This window comes from Podarcis vaucheri (genome assembly GCF_965113315.1).
Source record: "Podarcis vaucheri genome assembly, chromosome: 1".
NCBI lineage: Eukaryota > Metazoa > Chordata > Lepidosauria > Squamata > Lacertidae > Podarcis > Podarcis vaucheri.
The window spans coordinates 63,283,042-63,300,735 of NC_138759.1; the positions used below are offsets into that span (position 1 = coordinate 63,283,042).

At 43.3% G+C, this 17,694-nt stretch overlaps 1 protein-coding gene across 1 annotated transcript; it reads right to left on the minus strand.

The window, feature by feature from the left end:
• Positions 1–4,930: 4,930 nt before the first annotated feature.
• On the minus strand, positions 4,931–9,616 carry FANCF (FA complementation group F). The gene has a single exon (XM_082210257.1). The coding sequence runs from the start codon at positions 7,924–7,926 to the stop codon at positions 6,901–6,903; it is 1,026 nt and encodes a 341-aa protein (XP_082066383.1). The 5' UTR covers positions 7,927–9,616; the 3' UTR covers positions 4,931–6,900.
• Positions 9,617–17,694: the final 8,078 nt, after the last annotated feature.

The window sequence follows — 17,694 nt, forward strand, 5'->3', positions numbered from 1 at the left end:
TGGTGTCATGCACAGGATCCAGTGTGTTCGTCTCTTGCAATTAATAAAAGGGGCACGCTTGCCATTTGCTTTGGCTATTATAGTAAATCCAGATGCATCCCTATCTATGCTGACTTGCAAGATGTCTCATGCACTTCCAGCAAATTAGCCATTCCTACACCTAAACCTATCTCATCATTCCAACAATGTGCTTGGTGCCTGTCACATTATTCTCCTAATGATGTAAGCCATGCCATCAGTTCTTATTCTCGGAGAAGGTTAACACATACCTGTCACAGTATGGAGAAACACCGCCTCTCTTAAATCCAGCAACCAGATTATGATCAAATTACAGTGCAGTTCTGTACATGGGTACTTAGAAATAAACCCCATGGAGTTAAATGGGCCTTAGTCCCAGGAAAATTGATCTAAGACTGCAGCCTCAGAGAATAAATACCAGCTCCTGGGAATCACAAGCAGGGAGAGGTCAGGTTTGGCTTGCTGGCTTCGCAGAGGCATCTGCTTGCCCACTGTGAGATCAGGGTGCTGGACACGATGGACCTCTGGCCTGAGCCAGCAGGGATTTTCTTACGTTCTTAATAAAAATGCTGCTGCTGCAGTCTTGCATTGAAGTTTAGTTATTCACTTTACCCCCTATCCTCATAAAACTACAATTGCTTGAAGAAGCAATAACATTTTAAAATAGTTAATAGCACTGCCCTGTTGGGTATCATTGGGGGAAGAAACAGCTCAGGAGTAAACCCTACACGAATCCAGAGTGGAGTCCCTAACACACTTGGATGGTGCCTTGTACGTCTCCTTCTGGCAACTCCTGCAGCCAAGCTGGTACCAAATGTATTGCTCTGCTTTCCTTTGGAGCACATCAGCGAGGCAGAGAGGGGGGTCTTGTTGTCTGGGGAGTGGGTGGCACCTCCAGGGGAGCAGGTGGCGCAGTGGTCTAAACCACTGAGCCTCTTGGGCTTGCTGATCAGAAGGTTGGCGGTTCGAATCTGCACAATGGGGTGAGCTCCCTTTGCTCTGTCCCAGGACCTGCCAACCTAGCAGTTCGAAAGCACACCAGTGCAAGTAGATAAATAGGTACCTCTGTGGAGGGAAGGTAAATGGCATTTCCGTGAGCTCTGGCTTCCGTCACGGTGTTCCGTTACGCCAGAAGTGGTTTAGTCATGCTGGCCACATGACCCGGAAAACTGTCTGTAGACAAACGCCGGCTCACTTGGCCTGAAAAGTGAGATGAACACTGCCACTCCACAGCCGCCTTTGACTGGACTTAACCATTCAGGGGTCCTTTACCTTTACCATGACCTCCATACACACTGCTCAGGCTTGCACTCCAGGGAGGTCATTTCAGTGCAGCTAATGCAGTGGTTTGACTTTCATCCCTGGAGGAACATTCTATTGTCTCTTGGGACAGGTGGATCCCAACAATAGCATTGAATAGCTTAAGAAATGATAAGCTAAAGAAATCCTCTACATCAGTGATCCCCCCCAACTGACCACATGAAAATTGCTGAGGGACTTGGTGGACCACATGATGATTTTCTGCCTGTTTAGCTATTGCCCTGCACTGTGCAAGATACTTAAGTATGTATTGACTTTCTCCTCTTTTTTAAGTGTCTTGTCAGCCTTTTTCTCCTGCTTGAGACCTTCCAGTGTTATGCGGCCAGCTGTGATTTTATTCCTCTGAGGATGCATGAGCCTCCTCTCTCTGCCACTTCCAGTTTTTTCCACCCACCTTCCAGGCATTCCGCTGGATCCAAGAATGATGGAACAGTTGCTGTGCTCCCCATCCTTCAACTGCACATAGCTCCTCTACAAAACTCTCATTGTGGACTACCTGAATGAAAAACATGGCCCACTTGTGGTCCACAGACCACACTTTGCGAATCCCTATTTGCATACCACTAGAATAATCCACTAAATAGTTTCCCAAATTGGTATGTCATATCAGACTTGGAAAATAAGCAACCCAGAATGGTTCTCTCACATGGATACCATGTTCCCACTGCTTGCACTTGATGCACAGGAGAATATCCTCAGCTCTCTCTCTAGTTATACTGGAACATCCTTCCTCAGAGATATTTTGAAATGAAATGGGCACTTTAGTTGTTCACAAGGATATGGAAGCGAAAACAAAGTTCTACACCATCTAGCAGTAGAAAGATTTGTCCTGTTGCAGCCCAGTACATTTATTTGTCAGATTTGTACCTCTCCCTTCCTCCAAACTGAGGGTGGCAGACCCACAATAACCACTTATCACAACCCTGTGAAGTAGACTGGCCAAGTCACAGTCTCTCATACTACGGTCATGGATTAAGTTCCATTGCTGAACATACTTGATTCTCTTACCTACACCTAAAACACAGCAGTCCAGCCACTTCCCTAAAGGAATGCTGTTTGTTAACATCTCAATGTTATTTTTGCGTTTTTATTGTGGTCATATTGCCAACCTGTTCTCCTTCATTCCTTTTTGCTTTCTGCACCCTCCTGTGTCTGGTTTTATTTAAGATTGTAGGCTTGCTAAGAGAGATTCCATTGCATTCTATTTTTGTACAGAGTCTAGATTTTAGGCACTTTAGTTAGAAATAAATCGCATGTCCCATGCCATGTGCAAAGCAGCTTCCTTCATGTTGGTTTGGCCAACTGAAACTATGATGATAGTCCAGGGGAGAGATTCATCAGGAAACACAAGCAGAATGTGGGAGGTGTGGAGAAAAGGAGAGGCTTCTGAGGTATGTAGACTTTAGCCCTGCCAGGAATCTGATTCTTGCCCCAAAGGGGGAGAAATGATCTGGTAAAGAGGAACTTTCCTACCAATGGAAATAATATGTGCTTGCATCTATGGCTGCAGAGAAGGAATGTATGTGATTCTGTCTGCTCTGTCCTGTAGTGGAAACAGCCCAACAGTCTTGCTTTGGTATGGATATATTCTTATCTCTAATATGGATAGGATAGTGGGATGTCACTTCTTCACTGTTCTGTTTGTAGGTTTAAAGCACATACATGCAAGGTTCAAAGTAGATATGGTGCCATAAAAGTAAGCCAGCCCAAACCATCAGTTTACACCAGTTGTTTTGGTGCATCATAGATTTGCTTTTTATCTTCCCTGTAGTTGTTACATGATAAGCATAAGGGAGATTCAAATTCTAAAAACGCAGAATAAAATTACAAAGCTCTCATAACATATTATGGACCCGTTCTGAACTCAGCAGCTTTCACCCCAGTATTAAGACTAATGAGGCTGTAAGAGACAGCAGTACACACATTTAATTGTCAGCAGCACGATAATTTAAATCTCATTCCCTTAGGGCTCTCCATCTTTTCTCAGCTGAAAGGGCAAGCATAGCCCATTACAACATTAAGCAGCTGATGAATGACCTTGTTGTTTCACTTGTGATTCACGATTGATCATATCCAATTAAAGCCCAAGAGAAATCAATTGTTCCAACCTAAACCATTTACATTAATAAGAAATTAATGAATTTACTAACCTATAAAATTTATGCATGTGTGCATTTTACACACAACCCAAACATACCACTTTGCTAGAAATAAGTGATGGAATTATTTAGCTGGAATGGCTGTAGCTTCATGGTAAGAGTATCTGCTTTGCAATCTGAAGGTCCCTGGTTCAATCCCCAGCATCTCTAGACACAGCTGGTAAAGTCTCCTACTTGAAACCCTGGAGAGCTGCTACCAGTGCAGACCAGGATTGCCTAACTGGCCCTTGGAATTCTTCCCAGTTTACACCCCTTCTGGGCCCTGCTTTGCATGCCAAGTGTTTTGATGTGGCTGGAATATGTTATCAAACTCCAATAATGCCTATTGCTTGCCTGGATAGAGAGTACATGTGAAGAAACTAACGTACTGCATGTGAAGAAACTAACCACTCTTGTCTCTGGCCCCATCCAGCACTGGCATGTGTCCCTCAGAAAGTTGTGTAGAGGGAAATGCAGCCCTTGGGCTGCAAAAGATTCCTGACTCCTGGTGTAAACAATACAATACTGACCTAGAGGGACCAACGGTCCGATTAGGTATGAGGCAGGTTCCTGTTCTTCAGAATAATTCTTTAAGGGATCATGTTATGGCTTCTGGCATGGCAGAATAAAAAGGCTTAGGCTACACGTACCTGGGAGTAAACCCAATGAATAGAATTGCATTGCTAATGCTCTAATATTCTGCACTCAAGGCTAGAAAACTATTTTTAATAACATCATACTTAATTAGTGCTTTTTTGAAGCCAACACATTAGCAACCGTATTGAACTCATAGCTCTGTGGGTTGATAGCTACGTAACCTTTCCATAGTGTTACAACTGCAGTGAGACTTCTTTACAAGCTCAGCATCTCTCTCTCTCTCTCTCTCTCTCTCTCTCTCTCTCACACACACACACACACACACGGCACTAAATGAAATGATCAGAGTAGCTTTAAATCTAGGATTTATGCCAAAGAAAGCAAACTGGCCATACCTGAAATTGCCACAACTTTCACCAAATCTCCAATAGATTGATAAAGCACCAAAGCTGCAAACTTATATCAGGGGACTGTGTCCCACTGAACTCAGCGAAACTTCTTCTCTTTTGATGTAAACATGCTTAGGGATGCTGAATAGATCCAATGTGAAACAGCAGCTATAATGGAACGTTTTCAAAAAGTAAAGCACTGATATGCATCAGTGAACCACAGAGCAACATGCATATTTACTCATAAGTAAACCCTAATGAGTACAATTTGATTAGCCCATATGAAAGTGTGACTATGATAAGCCTTTTTTTATCTGCAAGACAGAGTAGTTTGTTGGCTAGGACACTGAAACAAAATATGGTTTCCCAAGAACAAGAAAGTATTTATGTGGAGTGCCCAAGAGGGAATGGCAGCCCAAGACTTCTGCCAGGCATGTTCTGATAGTGGAAAAAGATATGTCACTATAGTATAAGGCTTACATCATTTATTTCTAATCTCATTACTTGGATTCAAAAAAGTCAACTTCTGTCTATTCCAAGTTAACACATATGTATTCCTTCTATTGGCACAAATACAACAAAGGCAACAAATTATTGGGCATAAGTAGACACAAAATGGTTACATTCTGCTTTGAGAACTTCTGCACTTTTGCCACTATACATAAGAAATTGATTGGAACCAGTTCTACACTAATAATTTATTGTACTTAGATGGTTCCTTGTTTTGTAGCTCAAAAATACAGGGTTTTTTTTTAATTTCTACCCATCTTTCCTCACACAGAGAGTACAATTCAAATAGCATTGGCTTAATATCTATTATATACACAGGGTGGTATTCTACTGATTTTACTTAGAGTAGATCCATTGAAATTAATAACCCTACCCTAACATAGTCACATTCACAAATTTCAATGGGTCTATTGAGTAAAAATGAGTCAAATACCACCCACAAATTTTGGATGTACATGGCAAATGTTAATATAGAGCTTGAAAACCTGAAGTGATGTGACCAGTCTCTGCTGTGTTAATTAATGCATATATCAGTTTGAGACCACTGCACTGGACCTATCCATAGAAGTCAGATTATTACATGGAAGTTCAAAGTTGTATTATAATAAAGACATAATTAGGAACAAGTATTTATAATTTCAGGCAACTAGAACCAAGCAAGCAGGAAAGACCTCCTGACCAGCCTAACAAGCAGGGATATTTTCCAATATTGCAACTGCAGGCCATCAATAATACAAGGAAAATCAAGGATCATAACGATTTCCACACAAAGACCACTTAAATATAGGCAATAATCATGCAAATTACACATGAACACACATATGTGGTAGCAATAGCCCCATTTTTACTTTACTGAATGTTGAAGTTCTGGTCTCAATTGGCTATGGTCACCAAAAAAACAAAACAAAAACAAAACAGTGAAAAAGACTATGGGCCCACATGTGGCTACTCTATGGACGTAAGAGGAAATCTCTTAAGTGGACCTATCCAATACAATATGTCAAAACAAATCAGTGTTTTGTATTTGTAGAAGAGCATTGACAGGAGACACACTTCACACTGCCACAGTATGTTTTACAAGAGGTTCTTCACCTATATCACTGCTGACAACCAAAATATGAGTCAGTTAAGTCATGAATACTGATTAAGTTGCTGATAACTGACTGGGAAATACAACTACCTCAGGTAAATATTCCTCCCTATGTTTAGCTCAATAGCAGAGCCTACATAGCAATGTCCACAGTGTATCAACATGTAGAGTACTACTTGTGTGAGCTTTTAAAAATGTCTAGTGCTGGGTAATTTTGTAACAATTTGTGACTGCTTCAGAATTCAGGATGCAAATCTTTGTTCTAATCTTTTGGTAGACATAGCAGTCTCACCTACACATTACAGAGACATACAAGAAGGACAGGAAGCCATGTTGGCCCATTAAGAACATTTCAGTTTGACAAGAACCTAAGTGTCAAAACAGTGTTCTGCAGAACTCAAATGCTTGCACACTCTCTTGCATTACTTTGGTTCCTCCTAATAACATTTACACATACATAAATCACTAGCACTGCATCCATAATAATGTGATTTTCAACATGCACTTCTGAGCATGTAAGGTGCAACTAGCATTTGTTTTTTATACTCTTATAGAATAACTTTCTTTTTACTCTATAATGAAGGGCTGAAGATGACAAAGCACATGAGGGAGGATCTATTCTATGTGATTTAACTGCACTGTTACACTTGGGAGTGAAAACTTAAAACTGAGAATACATAGGAATACATTCCTTTACATGAAGCAATCCTCTGCTGGAAAACAAAACAAAAAAAGTGTTAAGACACTGGGAACCTCGAGGCCACTTGATCTTAAGTGAGTAGTTCTGAATGGAGAATCAATACAAAGTCATCTTTCCTTTAGGTAGAGTGTTTGTTTTTCATTCTAGGTTTTCAACTGATTTGGCTGATGGGGGAAGGCTTCGCGCGAGCTTTTCCTTCCAAGCAGACGCCTGCACGTCCAGCAGGAGATCAGTCCAAACACTCAGGCCTCGTACTTCAAAGCCCCCATCCTGGGCTTTCAGGTCTCTGAGCTGCGCCAGCACCGCGCTGCGTAGAGGCTCCGGCCCTCGGCAGAGGCAGCCGACACGCTCCCACACCTCCTGCCAAGGCGCCGCGCCTTCTTCTAGGCCGCCGGCCCCCCACTCCCCGCGCAGCGGGTCGTAACGGAGCCGGCTCCCCCAGGCCGCCAAGAGGCTCAAGTAAGGGGCGCGCAGCTCAGGGTGGCGGCTGCAAAGCGAGGCCGCCCACGAGGCCGGCAGAAGGCGGAAGAAGGCGGCCAGGCGAGGCTGCTGTTGCTGCTGCAGCAGCCAAGGGAGCAGCGCCGCCCTGGCTTCCGCTTCGCCGCCGGGCTCCAGCAGCGCCGCCGCCACGGCCCTGTGCAGCGCGGGGCCGCAGGGCAGCTGCTCCAGGAGGGCGCCCTCCTCGCCGCCTTCCTCCCGCAGCCGCGCCAGCAGCAGCTGCCCCTGGGCTCTGACCGGAGGGGCCTCGTGAGGAGGAGGAGGAGAAGAAGGAGGCGCCGAAGGGAGGAGGAGCTGGGCGGCCGCCTTTCGCCTCGCCAGGCGGTGGGCGCGGCGCTCCCCGTCCTCGCCGTGCAGGAGGGCGCGCAGGAGGGCGCGGCAGGCGTCGCAGGGCAGCGCGCGGTTCTCCAGCAGCGCCAGGCCCAGCAGCTCCGGGCAGCGCTTCAAGTGGCCGAGGCCGAGCGGCGCTCCCCGGCTGCGCAGGCGCCGCTCCACAGAGGCCCAGAGGCCGCGCTCGGGCGGGAGGCGGGCGTGCAGCCCCTGGAAGAAGCGGCCCCAGCTCAGGGCCCGGCGCACGGCCGCCGCGTCCCAGCCTCGCACCAGGCCCGAGCGCGACGCCGCCAAGAGGCTGGGCAGCAGCTCGGCTTGGGAGAGGAGCGTCTCCATGACGACGGGCCCAGCAGGGGAAACAGCAGCTCCTCTCGCCTTCTTTCCTTGGCGCCGCCGGTTTGAACGGTGGAGAGGCCCGCCTTTACGTTCGTGAGGCTAGCCAATCAGAGGGCAACTCTTCCCTGGATTGCTATTGGGCGTTGGAAACGCCACTCTTTCTGTTTAAAGCCGGCGGGCTGAAAGGTTTGCCACGCCTCTTTCTCTGCTCTGTAACTTTTGATCACAGGACAATTCCGTCTTTTTTTCTTTTGAAGACCTGCGAAGGCTGCAGGTCAGGTGGCAGAGACCAGATGTTCCAGGACGGCACAAAGCTAGAGGGTTGTTGTGCAAGAGATAGATTATTTGAGCCTCATTCCAGTAAATGTCCTCTGTCCCTACAGAATCCATGTAGAAGGACCTGCTGTCTGAGCCCCGTTTGAACTACTGTTCAGTTCCTGGCTTGTCTACCTGGCTCAGAAAACAGTCCCTGCATCCCCAAATAGTGCACTTGAAAACTAACCCCAAATTGCGGAGGAGACAGCTACTGACTGTGGGCGACCCGCTGTTAGATTTTAATAATAATAATAATAATAATAATAGGGATCAAAGAGCCACTCGTTCAGATTTAGCCCTTACATTATTCACCAGCAAGCCTTACGAATGGTCCTCTGAACAAGTCTGTGTGTGGCACATACTCAGTGTCAACCTTTCACAAAGTTCACCCCCTCCACTTTCCCCTAAAAATGTCAGTTCAGTGGTATACACTGTTTATCATGTGTGCTCCATGTAGCCACATCTTTATCGAGATGGACAGCAGTGGTTTAGCATCATTTTATGTGGCTTACAACATGAAGATTGACATACAGTAATTACAATAGTAGTCATGAACAGTAAATAAAACACATTAAAAAAATTGAACAGAGTGTTGGAGCGAGTTGCAATCCAGGAAGATCTGGATGGCCATGGGTATAGCGGGGGGGGGAGGCAGCTGCCCCCCAATCAAGTAAATAAATAAAAAATACAACTAAGTGAGGTTCTGCCTTCCCTAACATGAAGCCTGGCTATGCCCATGTGGACGGCCACAGGTTCCCCATCCCTGTGGTAGTGAAACAATTGGGCATTTTACGGCACCTCTTTTTAAATTTAGTATGAGATGCATCTATTAAAGTGCAACTGAAACCCAGTTTTAATGGTACTGCATCAAGTGGAAGTTGTAGTCCAAAACATTTGGAGGGCTCTGCTGACTGTGAAGGCTGCTCTTAAGATTTGCTAGCCAATGCTTCAAACTCACCAGATCATTTTTTGACCTATTACAGTCTCTGAAATGAACCCACTCCTGATTTCAATTATGAAAAAGCTCCCCCCCCAGCTTCCCTGTAGTTTCATTGTTGATTCTGACCTTCCTTTCAAAACACACATAGAGAATATTCAAGTGTAAACGACAAACTACATGTGTCGTTTTGTGTTGAATGACATATAGTCATGGGGAACTTCTGGCCCTCCAGATGTTGTTGTACCCCAGCTCCCATTATCTCTGGTCACAGTTTCATCACTCCTGATGTACAGAATCCTCTGCAAGAAATTTGAAAAGGGATCCTGTCCCTTTTCTCCTAACGTCTGGTTTAATATGAGAAAACCCAGCCATTTAAAATGTTTGTGCTGCCTTCACAACTGCTTGAATGCCTGCCAAATGTGTGAAATTTGATCAATAAAGGGGAAAGTACTCTTTTGTTAGATAATGTGTGTCCCTCAAGGGAGTCATTGGATTAGAGGCCTCAAAAAACCAATTCCAAGCTATAAATAGGAAACACTCCAGTATTCCCGTGAACTATAACAGCAGAAGACTGCTGTGCACAACTTCATAGCTTCATTATTTTGCTTGAGTTCTGCTTTATGTTAAACTCGGGTTTCAAACAAAATATTCACATTATTTTTGGATATATATATATCTCATCACTTGTGTTCATAAGCCAACAGAATCCACCCAGAATTTAAACTTGTCTGACAGGCTCTTTATAAATGAGTGCAGTGGCATGGAAACTGTGGCTTCTTCCCACACAGCCATGGTAATATTTGGGAGCAGAAACCATATGGCTAGACACACGGCACATTTTCACTCATTTATTGTTCTCCCAGCCAGGCAACAACTAGGCTGCAAGAGACCCTTGTGATCAGCCCTGCCCACCTTTTCTAGTTTCGAAACATTCCAACGTGACTTAGGCATAGGAAAGTGACCTCTGTTCTGCTTTTGATATGTACGTATGAAGCAGCCCCAACTCCACCTCTCCTCCCCTAGACCAGTATAATATTTGTATTAAGAAAACAAGAAGGAATTGCTTCATCTATATACCCTGTTGCTGTGCAGACGGCTGCTTTTTCAGTTTAGGATTGCTTTTGGCATACCCTCTAAGTACTAAACAGAAGAACATGTGTAGATGAGTCTATAATATTTACTTGGAAGTAGGGCTGTGCACACACTTCCATTTACTATGCATCTGCTTTGGGAAGTGATGCAACACACAATAGCCACAACCCAAATATATCCTGCCATTTCTTATGGAATACAATTATTCCCCGAATGATGAGTTATCCCCCAAACCAGCTTTGATCCAAATTGAGAAAAAAGAATGCCTAGCTGTGTTTTAAGTTGGCAACGTGTACCTGCCAATCTAGCAGTTCGAAAGCATGTCAAAGTGCAAGTAGATAAATAGGTACTGCTCCGGCAGGAAATTAAACAGTGTTTCCGTGCGCTGCTCTGGTTCACCAGAAGCGGCTTTGTCATGCTGACCACATGATCCGGAAGGTGTGTGCAGACAACCGCCGGCTCCCTCAGCCAGTAAAGCAAGATGAGTGCAGCAACCCCAGAGTTGTCCACGATTGGACTTAATGGTCAGGGGTCCCTTTACCTTTTACACAGGCCAAGTCCCACGGTGTTCAGTATATTCCAGTGTCATTTAGTATAAGCAACATAAGGCATGCTTCAGAGTCAGTGATCACTTTTTTCAGTAGATTTGAAATGAGGAAAAGTAAACAAGTGTGTTCTGATCCATCAGCCAAACATTAATTCATTCAGAATGGTCTTGAAACAAAATTGTAGATTAGAGGCTTGGAGTGGCGTTCTTAACTCCTTTTTTTACTGTGTGAGACAAAAGGCTTTTTTCCTACACAGGAGAGGTTTGACTTGATATTAAAGTGATATTTTTACACTAGAAAGTGTGGTGTTTTTACATGTATAAAATTCTGTGCAGGGCAACTGTGACTTCAGCAGAAAGCTGATTGCTTGGTTATTGCCAGAAAATTTTGGGGAAGATAGTTTGAAGTTCATTCATTGGCAACTAATGACTGAACAGTCTCCTCCACCTCCCACTCCAAGGGGCAATTTACAGATAGTTTGAAACTGGAAGTGAAAGACAGCAGAGTTTAGAGCTGTGCATTTAACTTGCCCAGTTGATTCCTGATTGGTCTATGGGGGTCCACACTGTTGGTTTGGAACTCTAATGTACGATCAGGATCAGTGGTTTTGCTGCCAGCTAAAAGTGTCTGCTTGCTTCCACTAGTGTTTTTGTGCATAAAATGAACACTACAAAGATACCACAAGTGGCCACATTCTTTCTTATGAAGGAAGCTAAATGCTGCAGAATTGCCCCTAGACTTCTTACTAGCCTGGGGGAGATGGGAGCATCTGAAGATTCTTATGGCACAAGCTACTTGGATTTTCTTCTGTGTCTGCTCATACCTTTTGAGTTTCTTTCAGGCTAAATGTCCTGATACTTCATAGAATACTGATACTTGATAGAATCTGTAGTTATGTGTATGTGCTTATGCGCTCTCACACACCCCACCCACAGACACAAAGAGACAGGGGTTTTTTTCTTTATTAATCTGCAATAAGTTTCTAAGTGTCTGTTGTTTCCATTTTCATTTCTCCAAAGCTTTTTATGTGCATTCTTCCAGCACATTTCTCATTATTCTCTCAGTCTTTCCTCTGCTGGATAGCTAAGCTTTCCAGACATATAACCTGAAATGTCCTGGGAGAATTTACATAAAAACAATAAAGCCAAGGAAATGGAAACCACAGAATATATACATCAGTTTTTCAGCCTCTGCTAAGGAGCACATTGGTTCTTGTTTGCTGGGGAATTCAACTTTCCATATTAACATCCATTCACTATGGGGCAAATGTACAGAGCAAGGGATGGTTGAAATCATTTGAGTTGGCGTGTGTTTCATGACTTAAGTGAATACTCTGAATTTGGTGGCAGGGCTTGTATGTTAATCTCATTAACCATAAAAAGAGTATTATGTGCACAAATCCTCACACATCAAGAAGAGTGCTCTGTGCAAAATCATCCAAATGGTAGGATCAAGCTAATGCACAATTTAAAGAAGAAAAAAAATATTCATCTGTTCAAGGGAAGCTGAAAGGTTCCTGCAAAATCTAATGGTGTATTTGATCGTTCTAAACCTGAAAGTTTTGGAAACAGAATAGACTGTGTGAATCAATATAGCAATACAGATACTGGGATTGGCATAGGCATAGAGAGATTCTTGGCCAAAATTGCATGGGAGGGCAGTGATTGGGTCTGCCCCTGTCATGTCTAGAGCTGGGGGCTGGGGGCTGGTTTTAGAACAGAATGCATTCCTGAAGTCTGTTCGACTTCCGAAACATTCGGAAACCAAGGCACGGCTTTCGATTGGCTGCAGGAGTGTCCTGCAGCCAATCAGAAGTCTCGGAAGCAGCACCCGATGTTCGGCCTCCGAGGCAAAGTTTGCAAACTGGAACAACTCCTTCCGGGTTCGAGTTCCAAGCTGTTCATGAACTAAGCTGTTTGAAAACCAAAGTATGACTGTACTTTCAACTTACATGGGGGTTATGTTCCAGGGATAGTGCATAAAGCCAAAATCGTGTGTAGTCAAAACTCCAAACGACTTCCCAAGGCCACTGAACACTTTCCCTGTGCCTCTGAACACTCTCCAAAGGTGAGCTCAATGGCAGGTAGGATTGTTGACTGTAATGTAATGTGCCCTTTGCAGGTTACGTCCTCCTATCATAGCAAGGGGCAGTTCATTAATTTGCCTCTTTGCAGATATGTGAGGCAGAAGGCAATACCAGGTGTTTGTCCGCAGCAAACCAGACTTCTGAATAGAATTTCTTTGTTCATTACCATAAAAACATAGTGTTTATGTTTGTAATACAGCAAACACCAAGTGTTATGGACCTCTCCATAATTCTTTTCTTGAAGTACTCAAATGACCAAATAAATACAATTATTCCATGTTGTTGTTGTTTAGTCTTCTTAGTCATGTTCGATTCTCCGTGGCCCCATGAACCAGAGCATGCCTTGGAAACTCTCACTTTCTTCTCAGAGCTTCTCCTTTTTTATGTCCATGGAGTTTTCTTGACAAAATACTGGAGTGGTTTGCCAGTTCCTTCTCCAGGTGGATCACATATAGTCTAAATTCTCGGCTATGACCTGTCCATCTTGGGTGGCCCTGCATGGCATAGCTCATGGCTTCTTGAAGTTATTCAAGTCCCTTTGCCACGACAAGGCAGTGATCCACGAAGGGGTATTTCATGTACTATGATACAATAGGTCAGAGCTGATATTAAAAACTGCAACAACCTCATCTGCATGAGGTAATGAAAAGTAATGACGCTTGATTCTGCTGAATTTAAAAACGGATCCTAAATCTTAGCATTCCGGAAAAAATGTATGCTCGGACTTGAAGCCTGGAGAAATTGGCATTAAATTGGGTTTTAATAGGAAAAAGTGTGTGTGACACAGGTCATTTTCTTTCTGCCTTTACAGTAAGCACTACCGGAGATGATCCAGAAACGTTCTCTTTTCAAATATTTCTCCTTCCCAAGACACCCGATTCTAATCCTTATCATTTTTAAAAGCGTACTTTTATTACTGAAGGAAGCCCACATGGGGTTCTCGGGTAGCTGCCCACCCAGGCATTGACCAGACCAAGCCCTGCTTAGCCTCAGCAATGTGACAGCTTCATATACCCCAAGACTCAGACCATTTTAAAAAACACTATACAATAAAATACACTATACTAAAAAATACACTATACTACAGAGACCCCTTATGCTGCGTTTAGAACCAGAATTGCAATTGCAATTGTAGACCTTTCCCTCTCTTCTTCTTCTTCTTCTTCTTCTTCTTCTTCTTCTTCTTCTTCTCCTCCTCCTCCTCCTCCTCCTCCTCCTCCTCCTCCTTTTTGTATCACAGATTTGAAGACCCAGTGTCTGAATTCTCGATAACTTAAAAGCAAGTAATAGTTTCAGTTAAAGGATTCCTAATGGGAGAGCATGGCTTCTCACTCTCAACTCTGCCTATCACATTCAAGAGTTAAATGAGTAGCTTGCTTTCCGTTTGTCTTCATTATTGGCTTCTCTGGACATCTGCTTTTAGAGCTGGCTTGAAATTTGAACCTGCTATATTCAGCAGCATGTGTTATTAATGTACATTGGGTAAGCAGCATGCCCATTGTTTGTAAATCAGAATATGATTAAGAGCAATAAGCAGCAAAATCTCAGCCAACAGCAAATTAGGAAAACGTGCTTGAAGTGCAGGTCCTAAATGCATAGAAAAACAATCTCATTTACCAGAAAGGAAAGAGAAAAACTGAAGATGCTTTGCAGTCATCCTCAATAACAGCTGTGCAGCTTCACTGAAATGTCTCAGGGCCAGTTCATTCTGCTGCTGCTGCTGTTGTTGTAATATGTTCAGTATTCGTAATAGCACATCTAAATGATCAGAAATTTTGGTCCAGTCCTTCCAGGTCTGTGTGGGTTTCCATGTAAAAATGAAAAAATACACACACATGGAAATGGAAAGCTAAAATATCAAAGAGATGACAGTGCTGAGGTGCTACCTTTCCACATTCAGATTTTCCCACTTGGGGTATTTTGATATGAAGAGTATTTGAATATGCAATTATGCACATCTTTCAAGCGGCATAATACCAGGAGGACTGTTCGAATAAGCTTTCAAATCTTGCGAGATGGTATCCAATGGAGTTCTTGGCAGAACCCCAATATTGATTTGGCTACTTTCAGAGAGGCACAAAGATGTTGGCCAATAACTTACTTCAACATGAGGACCGGCATTCCCATGGTGAATTTCCTGATCCCTATTTTTATTGTGAAGCAGAGCTCACCAGATGAATTGGGCTCATCAATTCAGTGATGTTGCAGCACACTGAATGCTAGTTCTCTGCTTCCTTGGAGGTTTTTAAGCAGAAGTTGGATGGCCATCTGTCATGGATGCTTTAGCTTAGATTCCTGCACTTCAAGGGGTTGGACTAGATGACCATTGGGTCCCTTCCTACTCTTAAGATTCTATGATCACTCAAGTGGGTGAAAGGTGGGGAAGCTTTGATGGCCCCAACTTGTTCAGCTTCTCAATACTTCGCGGGTAGTGAATTCACTCTGAAAGTAATATATACACCTGCTGAGTTTCCTCTTATTTGGGATAAGGGAGATGTGATTGCTCAGTCCATATAGACAAAGCAAGGACCTAGTGGGTCTTGATGTTGCAAATGCATCTCAGAGGTGCATTGCCATTGGTGGAGTAATATTTGGTTGTAGATATGAAACTTGACCTGCTCTTTTTCAAGGGTTGGAATTTCTCTTTGAGACTACAGATGGCTGGACTTGCCACCAAAGTCTTCAGGAGAGGCTTAGGACCAGAGGAAGGTGGACCTGCCAGCACTCTTTAGGCTCTGCAATGTTTAAATGGACGATGACTTCATCTGGTAATGGAAATGGGATCCATATTTGGAATGGGGTCAAAAAGTTGGCTCACACACGTGAAAGGCTCAAAAACAAAAGGAAACAATCTAAAATTAGAACCTGATGCTATCTCCTATTGAAATTAATACTTTTTTTTTCACTGACTTCATTAGAAGCAGATTTGTCATTTTAAAAAATACTTTAGAATGCTGCAAATACAAGGTCAATTTCACACAAGAGCTAGCAAACATTTGGAACACGTTACTGGGGAAGGAAACTGAAACAAAAATATTAATGAGTTTATGAGAAACTTAGATTTGTATCCTGCAAGGAAGAGGCTGTATAGTAACATAAAAAGCAGAAATGTGGGATTATAGATAAAGGAAGTGCAGATGGGCAAGCTGACTGGGCTTTACTTTGCTTTCTACAAGTTTTTAAAAATTGCATTCTTCTGGAATGGTAACGTTTTCAGACTTTCTTTTTTTTTGTATCCTTTCTCATGTGCTTTTAAAGGAGTAGTTTATTGCTTTCTTAGAAAAGCAGTTGCTCTGAGTCTTAGATAATGCAACAATATGATTGTGAAACAGAATCACACTTACTGTTTATGTGCAGGATATTTCAGGTTTTCGAAGCACTTCATATACATCATGCCAGTAATCCACAGAAGAATGATAGATTGGCCAGGATGCCTCTTCCCATGTTGTGAGGGGAGAACACATGAAAAGGGATTGAAGGTTGGCAAAAGAGCTGTCTTTTTTAAAAAGAAAGAAAGAAAGAAAGTGTAGCATAGGCTGTCATAAATCATGTTATCATTTCTCCAGATAGTTCAAGAGAAATGATTACATTGACTTTATGTTAGAACACAGATGCGATTCAGTGCTGGCTGGTGTCCCTTGGGACCAGAAGAGTGGAAGACATGGAGACCAACAGCTGGTGGAGCCAGAGCCAGTGATTGGTGGAGCCATTTCCTGAAGAGGTTGCAAGAAGGCAGGCAGATGGAGGCTGGCTGGGGGCAGACTGAAGTTGCTTGGGCAGTGCCCCATTTAACCTAACAGACCAGCCTCTGCTGGTTAGATTATCAGGGATATAAGTTAGAGCCTTCTCAGTGGTGGTACCTACCCCCTCAGCCCCCTTCCTAGAAATATCTACCTTAGCATCTCCATGTCCTCCAGACATTTTGAGCTACAACTCCCATGTTGCCTGGGGCTGATGGGAGTTGTAGTCCTAAACATCTGAAGGCTCATCTACCTGGACTCTTCCTTGCTGCAGGCCCTTCGTAGCCAGCTGCAAGTATTTCTTTTTCCATCTGCTTTTGGCATGAGAATAATATTTTCTTCTTTATTCTGTGCTGTTTTATGACTGTTCTGCTTTCTGTTTGTTTTAAAGTACTGTTTAAATGAATGTCAACATGGTTGTAGGAGTACGGTGCTTTGCTGTTGTTTTTTACTCTGTAATGGGAGCTAATAAAGTACAAATAAATGAAAATAAAACAACACAATGCCCAGACTCAACCGATTCAACAAATAGATTCTTGGAAAGGGATCCAATGTCAGTCAGATCAGCACAACATCATAAACTATGCAGAGGTACCACTGTTGCAGGTTTGCTATATGTAAGGGTGAGATATTATAGGAGCTTTTTCTGACAGTCCCTTTGTTTGATTTCCACAACTTTCATTCCAGCTCTTTTCTCTTCTCTGCATCCCATGCCTTCTTAGAGCTTCCATGCATCACTCGTAAGCAGCAAAATTTAGAAAAATACAAGACAAGGAAGGCTTTTATTAATGGGAAGTGGAAAAAGTAATTAATTCAGTTGCAAAACAACAACAACACAAAATGGAAAATTGGAGTTGTAGCTAGCCCTACATTGTTCTCTTGGATTTATGATGGCATCCTTCCCAATTTTAGTGACTGAGAAGATTTAAATTTTGCATTGGTTCAACTGTAGGCCAGCTGCTGTGACAGGTGCTTCATGTCCAGACACCCAGATTGGAGGCTGATGGGCCATAGCACCCCAAATGGTGAACTTGGGGATAGCCCAGA

What these genes read in the sequence shown, in the direction of transcription:
- FANCF (XM_082210257.1), bottom strand. Translation starts at nt 7,926, where the DNA reads ATGGAGACGCTCCTCTCCCAAGCCGAGCTGCTGCCCAGCCTCTTGGCG.